At 38.7% G+C, this 24,928-nt stretch overlaps 1 protein-coding gene across 4 annotated transcripts in view; it reads right to left on the bottom strand.

Moving 5' to 3' along the window:
* epha7 (eph receptor A7) overlaps nucleotides 1-24,928 on the bottom strand; it is a 258,157-nt gene that overhangs the window by 88,036 nt on the left and 145,193 nt on the right. For 2 of the 4 annotated variants that reach the window (XM_061900384.1, XM_061900385.1), the window contains exons 6-7: nucleotides 13,956-14,080; nucleotides 3,024-3,192 (exon numbers count right to left, since the gene is read on the bottom strand). In XM_061900384.1, coding sequence (XP_061756368.1) covers nucleotides 3,024-3,192; nucleotides 13,956-14,080 — 294 coding nt within the window. The remainder of the gene's footprint in view (nucleotides 1-3,023; nucleotides 3,193-13,955; nucleotides 14,081-24,928) is intronic. The other 2 variants (XM_061900386.1, XM_061900387.1) reach the window with 2 other exon arrangements.

The following is a 24,928-nucleotide window of genomic DNA, read 5'->3' as shown; positions in this document are numbered from 1 at the left end:
TTCATGGTACCGTATTTTCCGACTATAAGGCGCACTTAAAATCCTTTCATTTCCTCAAAAATCGACAGTGCGCCTTATAACCCCGTGCGCCTAATGGACGGAATAATCTTGGTTGTTCTTACTGACCTCTAAGCAATTGTATTTAGTACATGGTGTAATGATAAGTCATACATAAGAGATACACGTAGACTGCAATTTGATGGCAGTAAACAAAACCAAAACTTTAAATGTTCCATTGAGAATATAGAACATTACACGTCACTCAAAAATCTGTCAACATGTTTTTTTAGTAAGACTTCGGTAAGCTATGAAGCCGCATCGCTTGATGGATTGTTGGCGCATTAAACATACGAGTATTATCATGGTGTAAGGACTGCAAAATGGCACCCATTAGCAGACATATTACCTGGCATTTTGTTTCGCAATATTATGCAAAACCAACTTTTCTTACCTTCTGGTACCTGCTGATGTGTATTTGGGATCTGCAAAAGTCCTGAAAATGTGCGCGCCCGCAATTGTAGTCCGTGCCGAAGCCTTAGTCATAAGCTTCTTCTTTTTCTCTATCTTCTTGTTATGGGATAGTCATTCTTCGCTCATTGTCACACACACGAGGTGTGGTGAAATTACAGGGTTTGAACTCACGACCTACTGATCTCAGAGCGAACACTTTACAAGGCCACTGAGCAGTTTAAATTAATTTCTAATATAAAGTAGTGTAATGTTCTTAATTATATCTGTCAGTAGACTAGCTATCAAAGCGCTAAAAACTGTATGGGGTTTACATAATTCACCCACGGAACTTTAGTTACTAGAGGGTTCCGGTCGGACGGTTTTTCACGGGACACATTTCCAGCGTTGTTGTTGCATTATTGAGCTACAAATGAGAATATTATGCTCTGGGTTTGATTTAAGTAAAGTCTGAATGTCATTAAAACAGTTAGTTCCATCTTTTGACACTTCTTCGACTCCTGTCCTTGCATGCTACACCGCTACAACAAAGATGACAGGGAGAAGACGCTGCCGAAGGTGAGCCACCTAAATAAGACGGCCCACAAAACGGTGCATCCTAAAGAGACGCTCAGAAAGCTTCTTAAAAATGGTCTGTAAAACATAATCTACGCACCATTTTGACCAAAGAACCACCATTACATGTTATATAGACCACAATGAAGTGTTAAAAAAAATTTATAAAAAAGGCCCCTTTATTGCGCAGTGTGCCTTTTTATCCGGTGCGCGCTATGGTCCGAAAAATACGGTAATTAGAATAATTATTGAAGCCAGTATCTTCATTAATGGGAACTTGAATATGAATATTTGGGATGCATCTCTATGTGTCCCTCAAGAATGACATTACTCTAAAAAAAAAAAATCACCAGTCCATTTCTTCAAAGAATTGTTAATGTACATACAGGACACGGATACTAAAAAAAAACTGTGATTATTTCTAAATTGATTTATACTCATCCCCAACCGTAGCTTTTCCTTAATAGCTCTGTCTTTTCCACTGTGATATTATGTCACGATAATGCCAAAATGATTTGAGAGTTATTTTCTTCGAATCAGATCATTTCCCCGAGCTTCAGTTAGTTACCCTCATGTGAACCCGGGTATAAATCTCCAGCTCTGTGTTACATAACGTACTAATGCAACTGTCACATTTTCCCGCTGTTGGGCACTAATGCAACTTAAAAGATCCATTTGAAAAATGATTTAACTTCTTCAACCCTGGGCTTGAGAGGATTGTTAGAAAAAGACATATCCCACAATAAATAACACTATTTTTCTGCATCAACAAAGTGTGCATAGATTATCTTTGTATCAAACTACAGGGAGAGACTTTAAAGCTTACTGGATATAAGGAAATGTACCAACTGTATCTTTAAGAGGAGATACAACTGCATGTTCAGTAACGTTTGGCAGTAGAGGAATGATTCCATTGGACGGGCTAAGTCAGGGCCCGGTGCCCAAAGTTTTTCCAAAGTGAGCCACAGATTGACCAATCAAAGGATGCTGCGGTGTTTTTGGTAGTTTTCACCTTTAAAACCAATGCAATATAGATATCATTTTCAAAGAACTAGAAAATGCAATATCTGTAAAAATGTTGCGTGAATGCTGAAAAGCCAAATCCCAACTGAAATACTAACAGTTAGCACGCTAGCCAGTTAGCAACAAGTAAGAAAAAAATGACAAAAATTAACAAAAAAAAAAAGCTAGCATGCTAACAGTGCTGTGCAGACATGCTAATAATTGCAAGCTTATAGTTAGCATTAGTGAAACACAAAAAAAATGACAATGAGCTGCATACTTGTTAAATTAGCAAATGTTAGCAAGTTTAAATGCTAACTGTAACATGCATCAGTACCAAAATATAATATTTTGAGGTGTGTACCTGAAAAATGTGTTTAAATTGTGAGGATGACAGTTATCATTCGTGAAGTAACAAAATATTTGACTCTGAGGTGTAAACGTGCGAAATTAGCACAATAGCTAGCATGTTAATATTATAACACTAGCGATTGTGCTGCATGCCGTTAAAATAAATTGCCTGGGTTAAGTGTAAGTGCCAAGTTTGTCACATTTGTGTTGTGTTTCATTGAATTGTTCTTGGCATGCTTGATGCTTGCTTGTGTTTACATGGTTTGAATTTTTTTTGTCCAAGAAGGTTTGGTTGAGCTTTTAGCTAAGTATATGTTTTTGTTTTGCTTCACTCTTTAATGCCACATACGACCCTGGTTGGTAGGTTGGTAGCCCTACCAAAAATGCAGACAATTAGTTGAACAAACGTCCGTAATATTGGTACCCTTCACTGCTAAAAAAAAATGTATATCCAATCATTGGACTTCAACTATTTTTCTTTGTTTTTCCGATGATGTCAAAGGTAATTTCCCTATTTAAATATTGACAAAACAGTTTTAAAAAAACACTAAACAACATTTTTTCTGTTTAATGTAAGGGACACATTTGGGTAATGGAAGCTTAAGTAATCTAACCACAAACAATTGTAATATAGAATGTATGCTTACCAATTGCCTCTTCCTTGGTCATTATCTCCACTCTGGGGCTAAATGTTCCATATCCTGCCTGGGTAAAGGCCCGTACCTGGAAAACATAAGCTGTGCTAGGTTTCAGATGGTTCACAGTCGCTGATGTGGATTTGGCCCTCACTGTGGAGTAGGTCCTGTCCTTCAGATCCTGCAGTAAAAAATTATGTCAATTAAATGACCCCAAATTGAATATTGGCTGTCTTGAGTTTCAGATCATTTCTACAACTCTTATTTTTTTGTGATAAAGTGATTGGACTTGTTGGTCACCAATAAACATTCATGAAGTTTGGTTCTTCTATGCATTTATTATGGGTCTACTGAAAATGTCATCAAATCTGCTGGGTCAAAAGTATACATACAGCAATGTTAATATTTGTCCCTTGGCAAGTTTCACTGCAATAAGGCGCTTTTGGTAGTCATCCACAAGCTTCTGGCAATCTTCTTTTTGAATTTTTGACCACTCCTCTTGACAAAATTAGTGGAGTTCAGCTAAATTTGTTGGTTTTCTGACATGGATTTGTTTCTTCAGCATTGTCCACATGTTTAAGTCAGGATTTTAGGAAGGCCATTCCAAAACCTTAATTCTAGCCTGATTTAGCCAATCCTTTACCACTTTTGACGTGTGTTTGGGGTCATTGTCCTGTTGAAACACCCAATTGCACCCGAGAGCCTACTTCGGGCTGATGATTTTAGATTGTCCTGAAGAATTTAGAGGTAATCCTTCTTTTTCATTGTCCCATTTACTCTCTGTAAAGCACCCGTTCCATTGGCAGCAAAACAGGCTCAGAGCATAATACTACCACCACCTTGCTTGATGGTAGGAATGCTGTTCCTGGGATTAAATACCTCACCTTTTTTCCTCCAAACAAACTGCTGGAGGAACGTTCTGTGGTCAAAAATTCAACCAGAAGCTTGCCAGAAGCTTGTGGATGGCTACCAAAAGCATCTTATTGCAGTAAAACTTGACAAGGGTCATGTAACCAAATATTAACATTGCTGTATGTATACTTTTGACCAAGCAGATTTAGTCACATTTTCAGTAGACCCATAATAAATTCATAAAATAACCAAACATCATGAATGTTTTTTGTGAACAACAAGGATGTGCTCCAATCACTCTATCACAAAAAAAGAAGAGTTGTAGAAATTATTGGAAACTCAAGACAGCCATGAATGTTCTTTAGAAGTGTATGTAAAATTTTGACCACGACTGTATTTTACCAGTGTATAAAAAAAGCAATACAAATCTTACTTACAAATCTGCTCATAATTTATTGAGCTGTCTCTGCCAGTGGAGGCAAGCATACACAAACACAGAAGTTGAAACTCATAGCATAAACGTAAGATAACATAGTAGAAATGATTCGGGTCAATCCCAAAATGTAATGACTTTTTCCTGATCCCATTTTAAACATTTTCCTATAACTTTTTGAGCTATAACGGCACCTAACCTAAGAGTTCCCCAGTTTAGGAGTGTTTTGGGACAAGAGCCAGATGAGGTGGTTGGAGCATCTGGTCAGAATGCCCCCTATACGCCTCCCTGGGGCTGGGCAGTGGGAAGGTTTCTCTGCTTAGCCTCCTGCCTCGGATACCCGACTTTGGATAGGCAGAAGAAGATGGGTAGAATCATCAAAAACATGACCGAGCGTGTAGCCAACTTGGCGAAATAGTAGGATTGTGTCACTGCTGGTCTGATTGATACTGAAGCAGAATGAATCTAATACCAGCCAAGAATTTTAAAGGGGAACATTATCACAATTTCAAAAGCGTTAAAAACAATAAAAAATCAGTTCCCAGTGGCTTGATGTATTTTTTGAAGTTTTTTTCAAAATTATACCGGTCCCGGAATATCCCTAAATAAAGCTTTAAAGTGCCTTATTTTCGCTATCTTCGAAACCACTATCCGTTTCCCTGTGACGTCATACAGGGCTGGCAATACAAACAACATGGCGGTTACCACAGCAAGATATAGCGACATCAGCTCGGATTCAGACTCGGATTTCAGCGGCTTAAGCGATTCAACAGATGGTCGGAGTATAGAGGCAGATAGCGAAAACGAAATTGAAGAAGAAATTGAAGCTATTGAGCGAATAGCTATTGACGCTATTCGGCCATAGCGTGGGTGTACCTAATGAAGTGGCCCATAGGATGGCTGCCTTATTAGCATCGCCGGTAAAATGTACGGACCAAACGATCAGGACTTTCGCATCTTGTGACACTGAAGCAACTTAAACCCGTCGATTGGTAAGTGTTTGTTTCGCATTAAATGTGGGTATGTAGTTTCAAATGTACATACAGCTAGCGTAAATAGCATGTTAGCATCAATTAGCGTAGCATGTTAGCAACGATTAGCTGGCAGTCATGCCGTGACCAAATATGTCTGATTAGCACATAAGTCAACAACATCAACAAAACTCACCATTGTGATTTAGTTGACTTAATCGTTGCAAATGCATCTGCAGGTTATCCATACATCTCTGTGCCATGTCTGTCTTAGCATCGCCGGTCGAATGTGAAGACACTCTGGTACATTCAATGGGGGTCTGGCGGCAGATTTCTTGCCAGTGGTGCAACTTGAATCCCTCCCTGTTAGTGTTGTTACACCCTCCGACAACACACCGCCGAGGCATGATGTCTCCAAGGTTCCAAAAAATAGTCGAAAAAACGGAAAATAGAACTGAGACCCGGTGTTTGTAATGTGAAAATGAAAATGGCGGGTGTGTTACCTCGGAGACGTCACGTTCTGACGTCATCGCTAAAAGACAGATAAACAGAAAGGCGTTTAATTTGCCAAAATTCACCCATTTAGACTTCGGAAATCGGTTAAAAAAATACATGGTCTTTTTTCTGCAGCATCAAGGTATATATTGCCGCTTGCATAGGTTTGGTGATAATGTTCCCCTTTAAAATAATATTCATGACAATATGAAAAAGCTGTTGTGCTTCAAGTCAATGTTTGTGAAACCAACTTTGCACGCTTTTGGATTTGGTTATCATGTGATGTTTGTGACAAGTGGATTCAACAACCGTGATTTCAGCACTAAAGTACATGAGAGTAGGAAGGAGGGCTATGAGTGGACATTCCTTCTCCATTTACTTCTGAGCGGTGACATACAACTTAATACAGGTACCATGAAAAATATCAACAATATTTTAGCTGAGTTGCAAATTAAGGATCTTTAACAGCACCATCATGTGGGTACTTCTTGCATTGCCCTGGTGAAGACTCCCACTGGCCCTGAGCAACATGGAGAATTCACAATTAAGCAGAATCTGACGCCACCCATGAGTAGGCTGACCATATTCTGAAATCCCAAAAAGAGGACACATATATGCGTGCCAAGGCGGGTGAAAATTTGCCAATGATACTTGAACTTGCTTTATAAATAATATATTTATTTAAATAAAGCATTTTTTCTCCTCTGATGACAGCAGTGTTGGCGCTAGAAATTTACAAAATGGGATCTCAGGGACCCTATAAAGTCATAAAAATGGGGTCCCACAATAAATTTTTAGGGTACCACTTTTTGTAAGCGTTTTTATCTCACATTCTATATTGTGTTTTGGAAAAAGGTTGTCATATTCATTAATTAATTAAAATAATAATAAAACAAGAAAACTAATTTGTATACATACGTATATTGTAGCCTCCCGGAAGAGTTAGTGCCGCAAGGGCTTCTGAGTATTTGCTCTGTTGTGTTTATGTTGTGTTACGGTGCGGATGTTCTCCCGAAATGTGTTCGTCATTCTTGTTTGGTGTGGGTTCACAGTGTGGTGCATATTTGTAACAGTGTTAAAGGGGAACATTATCACCAGACCTATGTAAGCGTCAAGTTATACCTTGATGTTGCAGAAAAAAGACCATGTGTTTTTTTAACCGATTTCCGAATTCTAAAAGGTTAAATTTGGCGATTTAAACGCCTTTCAATTGTTTGCCTGTTGGAGCAATGACCTTTCACCCGTGACGTCACATCGTGAAGCGACCCGCCATTTTCTCAAACACATTACACACACCAAGTCAAATCAGCTCTGTTATTTTCAGGTTTTTTTTTATTGTTTTCCGGTACCTTGGAGACATCATGCCTCGTCGGCGTGTTGTCGGAGGGTGTAACAACACGAACAGAGACGTATTCAAGTTGCAACAGAGGTCAAAAGATGCGAAAGTCCCTCGTTTTTTCTGCACACTTTACCAACGACAGCTATGCTACGACAGAGATGGCACAGAGATGGCAAGAATGTGTGGATATCCTGCGACACTCAAAGCAGATGCATTTCCAACGATAAAGTCAACGAAATCACAAAGGTGAGTTTTGTTGATGTTATTGACTTATATGGAGTGTGCTAATCAGACATATTTGGTCACGGCATGACTGCAAGCTAATCGATGCGAACATGCTATTTAGGCTAGCTGCATTGTCTTGCTGAAATAAGCAGGGGCATCCATGCTAACGTTGCTTGGATGGCAACATATGTTGCTCCAAAACCTGTATGTTTCTGTCAGATTAATGGCGCCTTCACAGATGTGTATCTTACCCATGCCTTGGGCACTAATACACCCCCATACCATCACAGATGCTGGCTTTTGAACCTTATATATAACAATCCGGATGGTTCTTTTCCTATTAGTTCCGGAGGACACAACGTCCAAAGTTTACATAATTTGAAATGTGGACTCGTCAGACCACAGAACACTTTTACATTTTGCATCAGTCCATCTTAAATGAGTTGGGCCCACCAAAGCCGGCAGCGTTTCTGGGTGTTGTTAATAAATGGATTTTACTTTAGTGGAGTTGTAACTTGCACTTACAGATGTAGCGACAAACTGTAGTTACTGGCAGTGGTTTTCTGAAGTGTTCCTGAGCCCTTGTGGTGATATCCTTTACACACTGATGTCGCTTTTTGATGCAGTACTGCCAGAGGGATCGAAGGTAACGGGCATTCAATGTTGGTTTTCAGCCTTGCTGCTTACGTGCAGTGATTTCTCCAGAATCTCTGAACCTTTTGATGATATTACAGACCATAAATTATGAAATCCCTAATTGTCTTACAATAGCTGGTTGAGAAATGTTGTTCTTAAACAAATATTTCTCACGCATTTGTTCACAAAGTGGTGACCCTCACCCTATACTTGTTTGTAAATGACTAAACATTTCATGGAAGCTGCTTTTATACCCAATCATGGCACCCACCTGTTCCCAATCAGCCCGTTCATCCTTGGGATGTTCCTAATACGTCATTGATGAGCATTCCTCAACTTTCTCAGTCTTGTTTGCCACCTGTGCCAGCTTTTTTGAAACATGGTGCAGGCATCGAATTCCAAATGAGCAAATATTTGCAAAAAATAACACAGTTTTCCTGTTCAAACGTTAAGTATCTTGTCTTTGCAGTCTATTCAATTGAATATAAGTTGAAAAGGATTTGCAAATCAATGTATTCTGCTGTTATTTACGATTTACACAATGTGCCAACTTCACTGGTTTTGGGTTTCGTACATTGTCTTTAACATTAACAAGAAGGAAGGGGACATCATTCTACACAAATGAAAGCAACACACGCAGATGAACTTCATGATTTGGCGAAAAATAATGGCTAAAAACATGAGATACAGTTGCACCTTTATTATGACATAATGCAAAAAGTCTTCCTTGTCAAAGTTGTCCCATCATCTGGAGGTCTGACATATCCAAAACAGCTGACTGGAGTGTCACAAAGCCGCTTTTGATGCTTCTTTTTTGTCAATGTTGAGTGAAAATAGAAACACATTTACAGTAAATCCTCTTATGGTACTTTTAAAGGCAGCAAGGCAGTTTTGTTGAGCTTTGGAATGACCGCGCATGACCGTGATGTCATCACAAGTCTCCGTTTGTACACGCAATGCTGAGCGGAGAGTTCTGGAACTCCACACTTAGGCCAGTGTTTGCAAAAGTTTGAGTTTTTAAGGACCAAAGTATGCGTCTGTGTGTGGACAAGAGGCTGAAACGCAGAGATAAGGATGTGTTTATTAAGTATCCGTGTTCGTGTGGACATCGCCTTATAAACCAGGGGAAATACCTTTGTGAAGATGGAAGTTCTGAACTAGTCGCGGCAGAGGACCTATTATTATCTGCAACACTATTCGGCCGTTTGAGACATGGGACTAGAGAGCTATGATGTGAAAAAAAACCTGGTAAATAACTACTTAAGTAAACGACATGTTGGTATTAATTCGTATGGTCATGTTCAGAGCTCACGTTTTGTAAATATATCGTGCTTGCCAGGACAAGGATTATTCACGGAGAGTGAGTATTGTTGTGTAAAAGAAAAAAATAACGTGTTCATGAGAGAGAATACGTGTCAGAATTGAACCTGTTAATGCAATATTGTAGGGTTGTACGGTATACTGGTACTGGTATAGTATCGCAGTACTAATAAATAAAAAACGGTACTAAATTCTGTTTGAAAAGTACCGGTTCCCAAGCATGACGGCGTTGTGACATTGCTGGCTTTACGAGCAGATGAGCATGTTCGGCAGCACACAATCACAGAGTACTTACAAACCCTGTTTCCATATGAGTTGGGAAATTGTGTTGGATGTAAATATAAACAGAATACAATGATTTGCAAATCCTTTTCAACCCATATTCAGTTGAATGCACTACAAAGACAAGATGTTTGATGTTCAAACTCATTAACTTGATTTTTTTTTTTGCAAATGCCAAAGTAGTTGGGAAAGGACATGTTCACCACTGTGTCACATCACCTTTTAACAACACTCAATTAGGAAACTAATTGTTGAAGCTTTTAAAGTGGAATTCTTTCCCATTCTTGTTTTATGTAGAGCTTCAGTCGTTCAACAGTCCGGGGTCTCCGCTGTCGTATTTTACGCTTCATAATGCGCCACACATTTTCGATGGGAGACATGTCTGGACTACAGGCGGGCCAGGAAACACCCGCACTCTTTTTTTACGAAGCCACGCTGTTGTAACACTTGTCTTGCTGAAATAAGCAGGGGCATCCATGATAACGTTGCTTGGATGACAACATATGTTGCTCCAAAACCTGTATGGACCTTTCAGCATTAATGGTGCTTTCACGGATGTGTAAGTTACCCATGCCTTGGGCACTAATACACCCCCATACCATCACAGACACTGGCGTTTTAACTTTGCGCCTATAACAATCCGAATGGTTATTTTCCTCTTTGTTCTGGAGGACACCACGTCCTCTGTTTCCAATATAATTTGAAATGTGGACTCGTCAGACCATAGAACACCTTTCCACTTTGCATCAGTCCATCTAAGATGAGCTCGGGCCCAGCCAAGCCGGCGGCGTTACAGAATATTGTTGATAAATGGGATTGGCTTTCCACAGTAGAGTTTTAACTTGCACTTACAGATGTAGCGACCGACTGTAGTTACTGACAGTGGTTTTATGAAGTGTTCCTGAGTCCATGTGGTGATATCCTTGACACACTGATGTCGGTTTTTGATGCAGTACCGCCTGAGGGATCAAAAGTCCGTAATATCATCGCTTACGTGCAGTGATTTCTCCAAATTCTTGAAATTTTTGATGATTTTTCGGACCGTAGATGGTAAAATCCCTAAATTCCTTGCAATAGCTCGTTGAGAAATGTTGTTGTAAAACTGATGGACAATTTTCTTACAAATTGGTGACCCTCGCCCCATCCTTGTTTGTGAAATACTTAGCATTTCATGGAAGCTGCTTTTATACCCAATCATGGCACCTACCTGTTCCCAATTACCCTGCATACCTGTGGGATGATCCATATAAGTGTTTGATGAGCATTCCTCAACTTTATAAATATTTATTGCCACCTTTCCCAACTTCTTTGTCACGTGTTGCAGGCATCAAATTCTAAAATTAATGATTATTTGCACAATTTTTTTTTTTTTTTATCATTTTGAACATCAAATAGGTTGTCTTTTTAGCATATTCAACTGAATATGGGTTGAAAATGATCTCAAATCATTGTATTCCTTTTATATTTACATCTAACACAATTTCCCAACTCAAATGGAAACGGGGTTTGTACAAGCAGACAATTTGTGTAGACAGAAAAGGGAGAACTGCCGCACTGAAACCCCTCAGGAAGAGGTGCTTTGAGACATGGCTAGCTAGCTAGCGGTGAATATCCGTCTGCTGTTGGCAGTGGTTTAGCTACTTCTAAATCACTAATCCTGGCCTCCATGGCGACAAATAAAGTGAGTTTCTTTCAAGTATCATCCCTGCAGGACGAGGAATAACTAAACATGTTTCACTACACACAGTAGCAGGATACGATAGCTAACTGCTAACAGCAAGCTAGCACCCCTAAATGTAAACAAATGCCATTGGTGGATGTACACCTAACATCCACTGTAATGATGCCAAGTACAATACTACTATTCTTACAGCAATATTTTTCATCGTCACAAAATCTTATTTCCTTTTTAAAAAAAATTGTATTATGTTTATAAGCCCATGAAAAATGTCCCTAGACACATGAGGAATTTGAATATAACCAATGTATGATCCTGTAACTACTTGGTATCGGATCGATGCCTAAATTTTTTGTATCATCCAAAACTAATAAAAAGTATCCAGACAACAGAAGAATAAGTGATTATTGTATTTTAACAGAAGTGTAGATAGAACACTTTGAAACCGAAAATAAGCAGATATTAACAGTAACTGAACAAGTGGATTAATAAATAATTTTTACAGCTTGTCCATCACAATTTTGACAAAATAGAATGGAAAATGACACTATATGTTTCTGCATACATCAGCAGACAAATTAGGAGACTTTGTTTGCTTACTTACTACTAAAAGACAAGTTGTGTAGTCCATCCATCCATCCATCCATCCATTTTCTACCGCTTGTCCCTTTTTGGGTCACGGGGGGTGCTGGAGCCTATCTCAGCTGCATTCAGGCGGAAGGCGGTGTACACCCTGGACAAGTCGCCGCCTCGTCACAGGGCCAAGTTGTTTAGTATGTTCACTATTTTATTTAAGGACAACATTTTTATTCGATTGCAATAAAAAACATATGTTTAATTTACCGTAAGATTTTTCGTTAAAATAAAACCAATGATTCAATTTTTTGTTGTCCCCCTTATTTAAAAGAGTACCCAAAAGTATCGAAATACATTTTGGTACCGGTACCGTTACTAAAATGTTGGTATTGGGACAAACCTACTAGATTGTCAATAAAAGTTAAGAGTGCCGTACTTTGTGACATATTCTGGACACAACAACACAACAAACTGAGCGCAACAAGATATCTGTAGTGTCTTTGTGATCATGTTCTGTTTATTCATGTTCTGTTCTGTTCTTGACTCCATTAGTTCCTGTTTTTGCGCACCCTGGTTTGTTTTAGTTTCCATGACAACTAGGGGTGTGGGAAAAAATCGATTCAAATACGAATCGCGATTATCATGTTGTGAGATTCCGAATCGATTCTTTTTTTTTTTTTTAAAGATTTTTTTATTTATTTATTTTTTTTAATCAATCCAACAAAACCATACACAGCAATACCATAACAATGCAATCAAATTCCAAAACCAAACCTGACCCAGCAACACTCAGAACCGCAATAAACAGAGCAATTGAAAGGAGACACAAACACGACACAGAACAAACCAAAAGTAGTGAAACAAAAATGAATATTATCAACAATAGTATCAATATTAGTTATAATTTCAGCATAACAGTGATTAAAAATTTCTCATTGACATTATCATTAGATATTTATAAAAAAAAAAAGAAACAATAGTGTCACAGTGGCTTACACCTGCATCGCATCTCATAAGCTTGACGACACACTGTGTCCAATGTTTTCACAAAGATAAAATAAGTCATATTTTTGGTTCGTTTAATAGTTAAAACAAATTTACATTATTGCAATCAGTTGATAAAACATTGTCCTTTACAATTATAAAAGCTCTGCTAGCATGTCAGCAGACTGGAGTAGATCCTGCTGAAATCCTATGTATTGAATGAATACAGAATTGTTTTGAATCGGAAAAATATCGTTTTTGAATCGAGAATCGCGTTAAATCGAAAAAATTTAAATATAATTGAATCGCAACCCCAAGAATCGATATTGAATCGAATCGTGGGACACCCAAAGATTCGCAGCCCCAATGACAACCATTAGTTTCACCTGGCTCATGTGTTTGGACTCATGCACCTGTCAATAATCACAGCACTATTTAAGCCTGTACTTGCCAGGCAGTCAGCTTGGCAACATCACTCTCTACACACCCTTGATACCTGATTGCTCACTTCTTGCCATAGATTCATGCTTTTCACGCCACAGTAAGTGTTTTCGTTTTTGTTGTTCATAGTTCTGCCATTGTGCGAGTTTTTGTTTTCAGAGCCAAGTTTTTGTACCTCCTCTGTGAGTGCCTTTCGTTTGTACTTTTTTTGAGTTAAGATTAAGAGATGTCGTTACCTTCACGCCATGTCCGGTCCAGTCGATTTGCACCACGGGAAAACAAACCACACCAAAGTCCACGCTTCGACAATATCAAGTACACACTATCAGTTTTCTGGCAAATGTTCAATTATTGTTGTTTTATTTCATACGATCATTTGGGCATTTTATGCACAAATTCTGCTCGTTAGTCTTCAGGACCCTCTTTGGTAAAAAAAAACTGACCAATCGCAGCTTTGCGTTCTGCATCGTCGGCGACATGGACCTAGGATTTTTTTGGAGGTGCACGAAGGCTACGCGGGAGGCTACGCAGGGTGAGGGGGGCAACGTAAGCTGCGCCACGCCAGAGTATACACCAGGCTTTACTTTTAACACTGCACCACATCCTCCCATCTTTGCCTCAATCTTGAGGTGACTTGAGAGTACATGTGAACTACATGTGTATCCCACTCTAAGAAGGCTAATAAGTAACAGAAAGAGACAATGTGTCTTACTTTTTCATAGTATTTGATTTCATATTCTGTGATGATCCCATTGGATTGCTGGGGCTCCTGCCAGGAGAGCTGGATGCTACGCTGGTGAACTTTCTCCTTGATGACTTCACTGATCTGTGATGGAGCTGTGGAGAAAAAGAACATGTGGGTCAAAAAAAAACATCTTCATTGTTTCTACATGCTGAACATTTCCTGTCAGAATGTTACATACACTCATCTTCTCGTTAATTTTGGGTCCTTAATCCTTTTTAACAGTTCTTTTTTCAAGACATGATTACAATACTGTGTATTTGATGGTTTTAGAAAACAAAAACTATGTGCAAAATTTTCAAGTTACGTAAAATTTTATCAGTTCCTCCATAATTTTACAACACTTTTTTTTTCAAATACAATACTCTGTATGCTCATTCAGGTAATGTTCAACATACACTATATTGCCAAAAGTATTTGGCCACAAGCCTTGACTCACATATGAACTTGAAGTGCCATCCCATTCGTAACTCATAGTTCGTAATGATGTCAGTCCAGCTATTACAGCTTCAACTCTTCTGGGAAGGCTGTCCACAAGGTTGCGGAGTGTGTTGATAGGATTTTTTCGACCATTCTTCCAAAAGCGCATTGGTGAGGTACCACACTAATGTTGGTCGAAAAGGCCTGGTTCTCAGTCTTCGTTCTAATTTATCCCAAAGGTGTTCTATCGGGTTCAAGTCAGGACTCTGTGCAGGCCAGTCAACTTCATCCACACCAAACTCTGTCATTCATGTCCTTATGGACCTTGATTTGTGCACTGGTGTTGGAAAAGGAAGGGGCCCGCTCCAAACTGTTTCTACAAGGTTGGGAGCATGGAATTGTCCAAAATGTTTTGGTATTTTGGGGCATTCAAAGCTCCTTTCACCGGAACTAAGGGGCCAAGCCCAACCCCTGAAAAACAACCCCACACCATAATTCCTCCTCCACCAAACTTCACATGCCTACCACTTTGTGGCTGAGTTACTGTTGTTCCCAAACTCGTCCATGTTTTTCTTATAATAAAGCAGACAGTTGACTTTGGAATATTTAGAAGCAAGGAAATATCACGACTGGATTTGTTGCACAGGTGGCATCCTATGACAGTTCCACGCTGGAAATCACTGTGCTCCTGAGAGCGGCCCATTCTTTCACAAATGTTTGTAGAAACAGTCTCCATGCCTAAGTGCTTGATTTTACACACCTGTGGTCGGGCCAAGTGATTTGTACACCTGATTCTGATCATTTGAATGGGTGGTATATATATATATATATATATATAGTGTATTCTTCTTTCACAAAGTTTATATTTAGGAATAGTGCACGTCAGGGGCGTCACTAGACCTAATACTGTACTGGGGCACACCTGGGGCACAAATAATTCATGTGAGCGTGCAAAGCGCGCAAGCAAAAACATTTTTTGCACTTATTTATCATAAAAAATACATAAATAGTGCTTTAAACTATGAAATCATATTAGATTATGTTGTATGGATCTTTGATTAACCATCTGAAATTAACTAATGCATTTGACCTACTTGTGCACTTTTTTACTCCAGACTTCTAAACTGCTACTGGTAAAAGCAAAAAGGAAGAGCAATGAATCTTTTTGAAATATATATTGCAGTAACCTGCAAATTTAACATCTACAAAAGTAAAACAAAAAATAAAGCACCCCTACATCTCTGGGTTCTTTTATATTATTTAATTTCCATTTATGGCAATGTGGCTAATCCTATTTCCGATACACAAAACTATAAAATACACACAAAACAATAAAGCCACAGTAGTAGAATAAATGAACAACTGTTGTGTGTCTGTTCAGGGAATCATTTTCTGAGAAGTAAACTGAAACGTCTCGTTTTTATTTTTGCAAAGTGGTCAATCACTCTGGACAGACATGGAAATATTACAGTAACTGTTATACAGTTGACCAGTGGTTCCCAACTGCTGGGTCGTGACATAAAAGTGGATTGTGTGTCATTTTCAGTAAGTCGCAGTCAGATGTGTGCATGAAAAAAAAAGTTTAGGGAGAAAAAAATGAAATTGTGGCAACAAAACCAGATATTTTTAGCCATTTTTCTAGTGACTATTAGTGAGTATTTTAGCAAAATGCAAACCGACTAACAAGTTGGAGGAGGACTCAGGACAGACATGGAAAAATATTTTTTAGAAATCTAAATGGGGCAACAAAACCCGATATTTTCAGCCATCTATCTGAAAACAAATACAGAAATGTTACTATTTTTTCTGGAAACAAAACCAGATGCTTTAGCTGTAGCCATTTTTCTGGTGACAAAATAAGATTATTTTAGTCAAAGTCACACCGATTAACAAGACAAGTCTACTGTGCTTTTTTTCTGTGAAATAAACTTGAATGATTAAAAAATTTGGCTCCCGACTTGATATGGAAAAAAACTGTTCTTCCTGAAGATCGATAAACCATTTGAGAAGCACTCAACTCACACATGCTTACTCCAAATCATCATTGATGCAGAACCAGCAGACAACAACCAACGTTATGTTTCATGTTCATTGGAAATTTCCCCCACAGCTCGTACAGCAAATGAATATGTTTGTCTTGATACAAGGAATAAGGTTAGCTAACTTAGCATCAACTTAAGACAATGATGTTGCCTAGCTAGCTAGGACTTCATTTACATCTCTCATTCCTCGCTGCTTCTTCTCTGCTGCGGGCGAATAACTTTCTGATATCCATCTAGGAGTTACAGTTTGAGTCAAATCAAAATCCAAATAATATAATTAACAAATTGTTGTTGGCTAACGTTACCTACCTCAGCAGTGATTCGCATCCTCTCTCTCTTTCTCTCTCTCTCTCTCTCTCTCTCTCTCTCTCTCTACTGAAGTCTCGATCCACACATGAATAAATTACCATATTAATTAGCCATGTGCTCATTGTTTCGTGGAGTGAATACAGTAGCAATCAATTACCATACTAAGAAGTATGTTCGCTGTTGTCTATGTTATGTAGACTTAAAACTCTGAAGCGTTTTTTTTTTTTTATTGGTGAAAATTTTACTGGGGCACTGCAGATCAACACTGGGGCACATGCCCCAGTGAAATCTGTCTGGCGACGCCACTGGTGCACGTAACTACAACTCTCAAATAACAGTTATATCAGAAGTGGGTACAGTAGCCAAAAATTTTACTCAAGTAAAAGTACCGTTACTTTAGAGCAGGGGTGTCAAACATCGCAGTTATGGCTGCCCTCAGAGGGTCGCTTGTAACAGTGAGTAATAAATTAATATAAATGTATAAGGATTCGCCTCGTGATACTATTATGCAATTGCACATGTATTTGATCACTATGTAATTTTTTTTTTTTACGTTCTATGTAGACAGGCAGCTCAGTCGCTATCATTTTACCATAGAAAAAGTGGGTTTTTACATCAAATCTCTAAAAATGTAAAAATGGTACCACTGTGTTTTAACTTTACAATTCTGGTGACTGAGAGGGAAAACAAACCCTCGGCCGAACTTTTTCTGTGAAGTGTGGGCCAATACGTACCCAGCTATCTTGAATGTAAAGTAGCAAAACAACAGAAGAATACATGCTTTGTGCACTTTAACAGAAGTCTTCCTGGAACCGCATCACAGATGCGAGTAACCAGCTATCCATCCATCCATTTTCTACCGCTTATTCCCTTAGGAGTCGCGCTCTATAATCGGGAAATTAGCATGTAGATCAGGGGTCACCAACGTGGTGCCCGCATGCACCAGGTAGCCCGTAAAGACCAGATGAGTAGCCCTCTGGCTTTTTCTAAAAATAGCTCAAAAAGCAGCACTTACCAGTGAGCTGCCTCTATTTCTTAAATTTCATTTATTTACTAGCAAGCTGGTCTCGCTTCGCTCGACATTTTTAATTCTAAGAGAAACAAAACTCAAATAGAATTTGAAAATCCAAGAAAATATTTTAAAGACTTGGTCTTCACTTGTTTAAATAAATTCATTTATTTTTTTACTTTGCTTCTTATAACTTTCAGAAAGACAATTTTAGAGAAAAAATACAACCTTAAAAATGATTTTAGGATTTTTAAACACATATACCTTTTTAACTTTTAAATTCCTTCCTCTTCTTTCATGAAAATTTAAATCAATGTTCAAGTAAAAGAAACATTTTTTATTGTAAAGAATAATAAATATATTTTAACTTAATTCTTAACTTTAGCTTCTGTTTTTTCGACGAAGAATATTTGTGAAATATTTCTTCAAACTTATGATTAAAATTCAAAAAAATATTCTGGCAAATCTAGAAAATCTTTAGGATCAAATTTAAATCTTATTTCAAAGTCTTTTGAATTTCTTTTAAAATTTTTGTTCTGGAAAATCTAGAAGAAATAATGATTCGTCTTTGTTAGAAATATAGCTTGGTCCAATTTGTTATATATTCTAACAAAATGCAGATTGGATTTTAACCTATTTAAAACATGTCATCAAAATTCTAAAATCAATATTAATCAGAAAAAATTACAAATTATGTTCCATAAATTCTTTTTTTAATTTTTTCAAAAAGATTCGAATTAGCTAGTTTTTACTCTTCTTTTTTTCGGTTGAATTTTGAATTCTAAAGAGTCGAAATTGAAGATAAACTATGTTTCAAAATGTTATGTTAATTTCTTTCCTGTTTTCTCCTCTTTTAGACCGTTCAATTAAGTGTTTTTTTCATAATTTATTCTCTACAAAAAACCTTCCGTAAAAGGAAAAAAAATGTACGACAGAATGACAGACAGAAATACCCATTTTTTCATATATATATATATATATATATATATATATATATATATACATATATATATATGTACATATATATATATATATATATATATATATATATATATATATATATATATATGTATATGTATAGATGTATTTATATAAATTGAGCAAATTGGCTTTTTCTGGCAATTTATTTAAGTGTGTATCAAACTGGTAGCCCTTCGCATTAATCAGTACCCAAGAAGTAGCTTTTGGTTTCAAAAAGGTTGGTGACCCCTGATGTAGATGATTAAGAGTCCAGACAGAGAAAACCGACACAAACTACATTCATTGATCAGATCTAAAAACCGGCAATAACGTAATACGTTACCACATCTTAGGCTTGGGCGATATATCGATATACAAGATATAACGCGGGTGTGTCTCTGTGCTATATAGAAAATGACTATATCCTGATGTTCGAGTATACGTTCTCACGCAGTTGCTTTTAACTGCGGGCATTACACTACAGACTCTTCTCGCTCTTTCCTGTCTCTCTTTCTCACAGACAGCAAGAGCACTTCTTACATTTGTCACATACTCTCACGTCATACGTCACATACGTATACGCCCTCGTGGAGCAGAGAGGTAGCGGCATGTGTAACATTAGCTGTGATGCTAGCAGAGCCGTGCGAGCGGTAATACGAGAGAAAGAAGGTGCGAATGAAGGAAGAAGTAATTCCCAAGAAAAACAGCAGGGGGTCCATCGTTTCGCGGTGGTTTGGCTTCAAGTGGGAATATGTCGAACAGACAACCGAAGTAAGTCAAGCATGCGGCAAAAGCTGATTGGCATAGTAATGCCGGGTTTGTCCCTCCGTGGATGCATCGACAAGTACACAGCAATGATAAGTTTAAATGATTTATTGAACTTAACAAAAGCAGGCTACGAACAAAAAGACTGGAGCTAACAGACAAAATAAACCAAGGCCGCTAGCATATAAGCTAGGAATAGAAAACAGAAAAACTAAGACTGGCACGAGGGCACACAAAAAGGAAAAACAATTAATCAGTGTGAGAGCTGGAATAAAACAAAGGCTTAGCGTGAAAAGCCAGCGAGAATATACGTACGTGAAGTCAGTCGATACCGTTGCTCAAAGGCAAATTTATGGACCCAGACTGAACAAAGAAAAGAGGAAAACTTATATAGGGAGTAATCAAGGAGAACCAGGTGTGTGTAGAAAATGAGGAGCAGGTGAAATCAATGTGTAACCATGGTAACGGACTAAACAGGAAGTAAGTGGGTCGGAAGAGAATGAAACAAAGATGGAACAATAAACATGTGAAGATCTGAGTCACGGATCGCAACAGTTGCTATAAAAAGTAGCATTACTGCTAGTATGTAGCATCATTTGAAAAGTCACCCGCTACAGAATGAAGAGTGATTACTCTGCATATCAACATCTCTGTTCGGTGCCACACGCCCACACCATCAAAATGCAGAGGCAAACATTTCTAGATCAACACTGTATGAAAAAATGGTTAACAACAGAATTTAATAACGTCCGTGCCACATAGCGAAGGACGAACGAACATCATTTGATTTTCTATTATGCAGCTCATTTTTATTTTACACTTAAAATGTCTCTGACAATCTTGCACTTTCTGTTTTGGAAATGACATGAATGTCCGTGCCATTGCTTAATATCTGTTTAATAAATACAGTTTTGGTCAATTGACTTAGTTGTGATTTCCTTCTCTGCATTAAAGTTTAAAATGAGCATACATTAACGCGGTATGAACAAGAATGTTTTAATGTAGACACATTGAATCATTATACTGCTGTGATTATATGTATCAAGTGTTAATTCAAGGCCAAGGCAACATATCGAGATATATATCGTGTATCGCGATATGGCCTAAAAATATAGAAATACTTAAAAAAAGCCATGTCGCCCAGCCCTACCACATATGTCAGCAACCATAGGTTGGTAACCTGTAACCTGTTATGAAATGGTTTTATTATAACTTCTAGGCCAGATATTATATTGTCATGGCCCTGCGATGAGGTGGCGACTTGTCCAGGGTGTACCCCGCCTTCCGCCCAATTGTAGCTGAGATAGGCGCCAGCGCCCCCCGCGACCCCAAAAGGGAATAAGCGGTAGAAAATGGATGGATGGATGGATTATAATGTCATGTCTTGTTTCATAAAGTACTTAGATTTAAGTACTTAACGTATAGCTAATCCGTCGCCAGCTTAATTTCATGTTATGCAATTCTTTTAAGAAATTAATCCTCCAAAAAATATATAAATATACAGTACAGGCCAAAAGTTTGGACACATTCTCATTCACAAGCAAGATATCCCTCCAATCAGCACTGATAAGGCACACCTGTGAAGTGAAAACCATTTCAGGTGACTACCTCTTGAAGCTCATCGAGAGAACGCCAAGAGTGTGCAGTAATCAGAGCAATCAGAAAAAACTAGAATATAAAACATGTTTTCAGTTATTTCATCTTTTTTTTTTTTGTTAACTCCACATGTGTTCATTTATAGCAGGGGTGTCAAACTCAAATACAGAGTGGGCCAAAATTTAAAACTGAACAAAGTCGCGGGCCAAGGTTGAAAAAATGTATCTTTTAATAAGGACCCAAACATGTTTTGCGTTGAACATTGAACAAGCAAGGCTTACATACAGTAACTTTATAGTGACATGCAAAATCGAGTTTCAAATAATAATAATAATAATTAAAACATATCAATGGCATACCAAATAAAATTTAAATACAAATGTAATGCCTCTTCTATTTGCAGCCTTCTGAGGTAAATATCAAAATATATTGTAGCGTCCCGAAAGAGTTAGTGCTGCAAGGGGGTTTGGGCATTTGTTCTGTTGTGTTCATGTTATGTTACAGTGCAGATGTTCTTCCGAAATGTGTTTCTCATTCTTGTTTGGTGTGAGTTCACAGTGTGGCGCATATTTTTAACAGTGTTAAAGTTGTTTATACAGCCACCCTCAGTGTGACCTGTATGGCTATTGACCAAGTATGCCTTGCATTCACTTATGTGTGTGTAATAGCCGCATATATTATGCGAGTGGGCCTGCACGCTGTTTGTATGGAGGAAATGTGGACGTGACGACAGGTTGTAGAGAATGCTAAAGGCAGTGCCTTTGAGTCACGCCCTCAATATTGTTGTCCGGGTGAAAATCGGTAGAATGCGTGCTTGCCCCGGGAGATTTTCGGGAGGGGCACTGAACTTCGGGAGGATTGGCAAATGTGAGAAATTGCGGTGTTACAGCCAGGGGCGCCGAAAAGGGGGGGTAGAGGATACAGATTCTAGGGGCCCATGATGGAGGGTGGCCCAGAGAGGCCCCTGATGATGATGAAATTATATGAAATTATGTGTTGGGGGCCCTGTAAAGATTCTTTTCATGGGGCCCAAAACCCCTAGCGGCGCCCCTGGTTACAGTGGCACCGCTGCTGTGTAATAACGGCGGGCCAGCTGTAATGTTAATTAGATATTGCCTCAAGGGCCAAATTTAATTACACGGCGGGCCAAATTTGGCCCGCGGGCCAGAGTTTGACACCCATGATTTATAGTTTTGATGCATTCAGTGACAATCTACAATGTGAACAGTCATGAAAATAAAGAAAACACATTGAATGAGGAGAAGGTGTGTCCAAACTTTTTGGCCTGTACTGTATGTACAACATACAAAAAAGGATGCTGGGATTAAACATGCTAAAATCAATCCAATGTAGGTCAATATACTTTATTAGATTTATTTAAAAAATCTTCTTATCGTCATGGTCTGATGGGGGGGTTGTTGTATGTCAAAGGTAAAGCGATGTGTTGTCATTTTCACTGGGCATTTACATCCCCAAGAGACCAATCTGTGACTATGGTGCAAATAAAAACATTCATGAAATAGTGTAAATCATATAAAATATAAAGATCACAGTAAAGTAATGAATATCATTTTTTTAGTGCATTCAATCTCTTCACTAAACAGGTTACTCAGTGTCATGAGTGACAGTGAGTGTGTATGTGCGGATGGACCACAGTCCATTAATAAGTTGTATACAGCCTGAGGAAAGTAGCTGTTCAGCTTCCAGCTGGTTTTTCAGCCAATGCTGGTGTATCTCCTCCCCGATGGGAGAGATGTGGTGGGAGGGGTGGATTGAGTCGGTGATGATGGAGGTGGCTGCTAGTATAACTCCATCAGGCTGGAGAGTGATTTTATGATTTTAATGGCTGCCTTGACCAGCCGGTTAGGCTGCTTTTTGTTCTTTGTACTGCAGCCCCTGTACCAGGTGGTGAAGCCATATGTTAGGATGCTTTCAATGGTGAGCCGATCACGTGCGAAAACATCAGTGTGAACTTAATCAGCACGCAAACACATGCACTGTTGAGCACAGTGACTTGGAATAAATAACACGAAACACAAAGAGCTTTTGTCGTAAAATTGTACCTGTAAGTTATTGTAACTTTTCTTGTACAGTTCTGATGTTATTTTTGTGATTTAGATATTGAATTTATTTAGATGCTTATATATATATATATATATATATATATATATATATATATATATATATATATATATACATATATATATATATATACATATATATATATATACACATATACATATATATATACACATATACATATATATATACATATACATATATATACACATATACATATATATATATATACATACACATATATATATACATATACATATATATACATATATATACACATATACATATATATATATACATACACATATATATATACATATACATATATATACATATATATATATATACATATATATACATATATATATATATATATATACAAACCCCGTTTCCATATGAGTTGTGTTAGATGTAAATATAAACAGAACACAATGATTTGCAAATCCTTTTCAACCCATATTCAATTGAATGCAGTACAAAGACAAGATATTTGATGTTCAAACTCATAAACTTTTTTTTTTTTTGCAAATAATAAATAACTTAGTTGGGAATTGCAGTCACCACCCTGCGACCAGACATTGTCCTCGTGTCTGAGTCCACCAAGCAGGTAGTGCTGCTGGAGCTGACCGTCCCATGGGAAGACCGCCTGGAAGAAGCCTTTGAGAGGAAGCTCTCCAAGTACGCGGGACTGGTCAGTGACTGTCAGCAGGCTGGCTGGAGAGTGAGGTGCCTCCCAGTTGAGGTTGGATGCAGGGGTTTTGCAGCCCGCTCCTTGACCAGAGCCTTCAGCACTTTGGGCATCGAGGGAGAGAGAAGGAGGAGAGCCATCCGCAGTACCACCGATGCGGCAGAGAGGGCCTCAAGATGGCTGTGGCTCAAAAGGGTAGAGCCATGGAGTCATGGTAGCTAGCTAGCCATCTGGACACAAGCTGGGGTCTGATCAGCCCCTGCTGGGTCACCTGGAGGAGGGTGTATGATGTTGAAAGACCCGAAACACCCGATGATTCCAGGCACATCACTGAAGATGTGTCCAGAGGCATCAGTAGATGTATGTACACAGCGAATACCCTGAGTTATCAGTGACAGCCAAGAAAGACTGGATGACAACCATGAAGAGTGTGGTGACTACTGGAGAGTCAGTGACAGCTCGGAGAGACGGCAACCGGGGCAGAACGGGCTGGCAACCCAATCTGTGTCCTCTGAGAGGAGGATTCCCAACAAAGCTACGATGAACTTAATGGAAAAATACCCCCAGGGGTGCCCGAGAGGGGGGGAGGATGAGCACCCCGGTCGGACGGACACAACGGCAACAGACCCAAGCAATGGACAAACGACTATGAGCATGCAGTGTACATGCGGTAAAGTCTGCAAGAACATCCACGGCCTAAAGATCCACCGAGCGAGGATGAAGTGCCTGTTGGGAGAAGAAGCAACACATCGCACAGGTGTGCAACCTGGTGAGACGCAGGAGGAGCCAGGCCCGGAGTCACCCCATAGTGCCCGGAACCTCCAAGTGTTGGAAACTAATCCCTTGAGCATCAAATCTGACAGGAGGCGGATCAAATGGCCAGCAGCTAGCATGACCTCATTGTGGAAGCAGTTCGATGACGATGTCGACCAAATTCTGGAGGCAACGGTAAAGGGAGAGGCTGACGGGAAGCTCCAAGCTATGACAACAATCATTGTCAGTATCGCTGCTGAACGATTCGGCGAGGAGGAGAAGAAAAGCTCCGGAACAACGTACTCAAATAATCAAAGAGCTG

Source organism: Nerophis ophidion, linkage group LG05 (genome assembly GCF_033978795.1).
Source record: "Nerophis ophidion isolate RoL-2023_Sa linkage group LG05, RoL_Noph_v1.0, whole genome shotgun sequence".
Lineage (NCBI taxonomy): Eukaryota > Metazoa > Chordata > Actinopteri > Syngnathiformes > Syngnathidae > Nerophis > Nerophis ophidion.
This window is presented reverse-complemented; position numbering and strand designations above follow the sequence as displayed.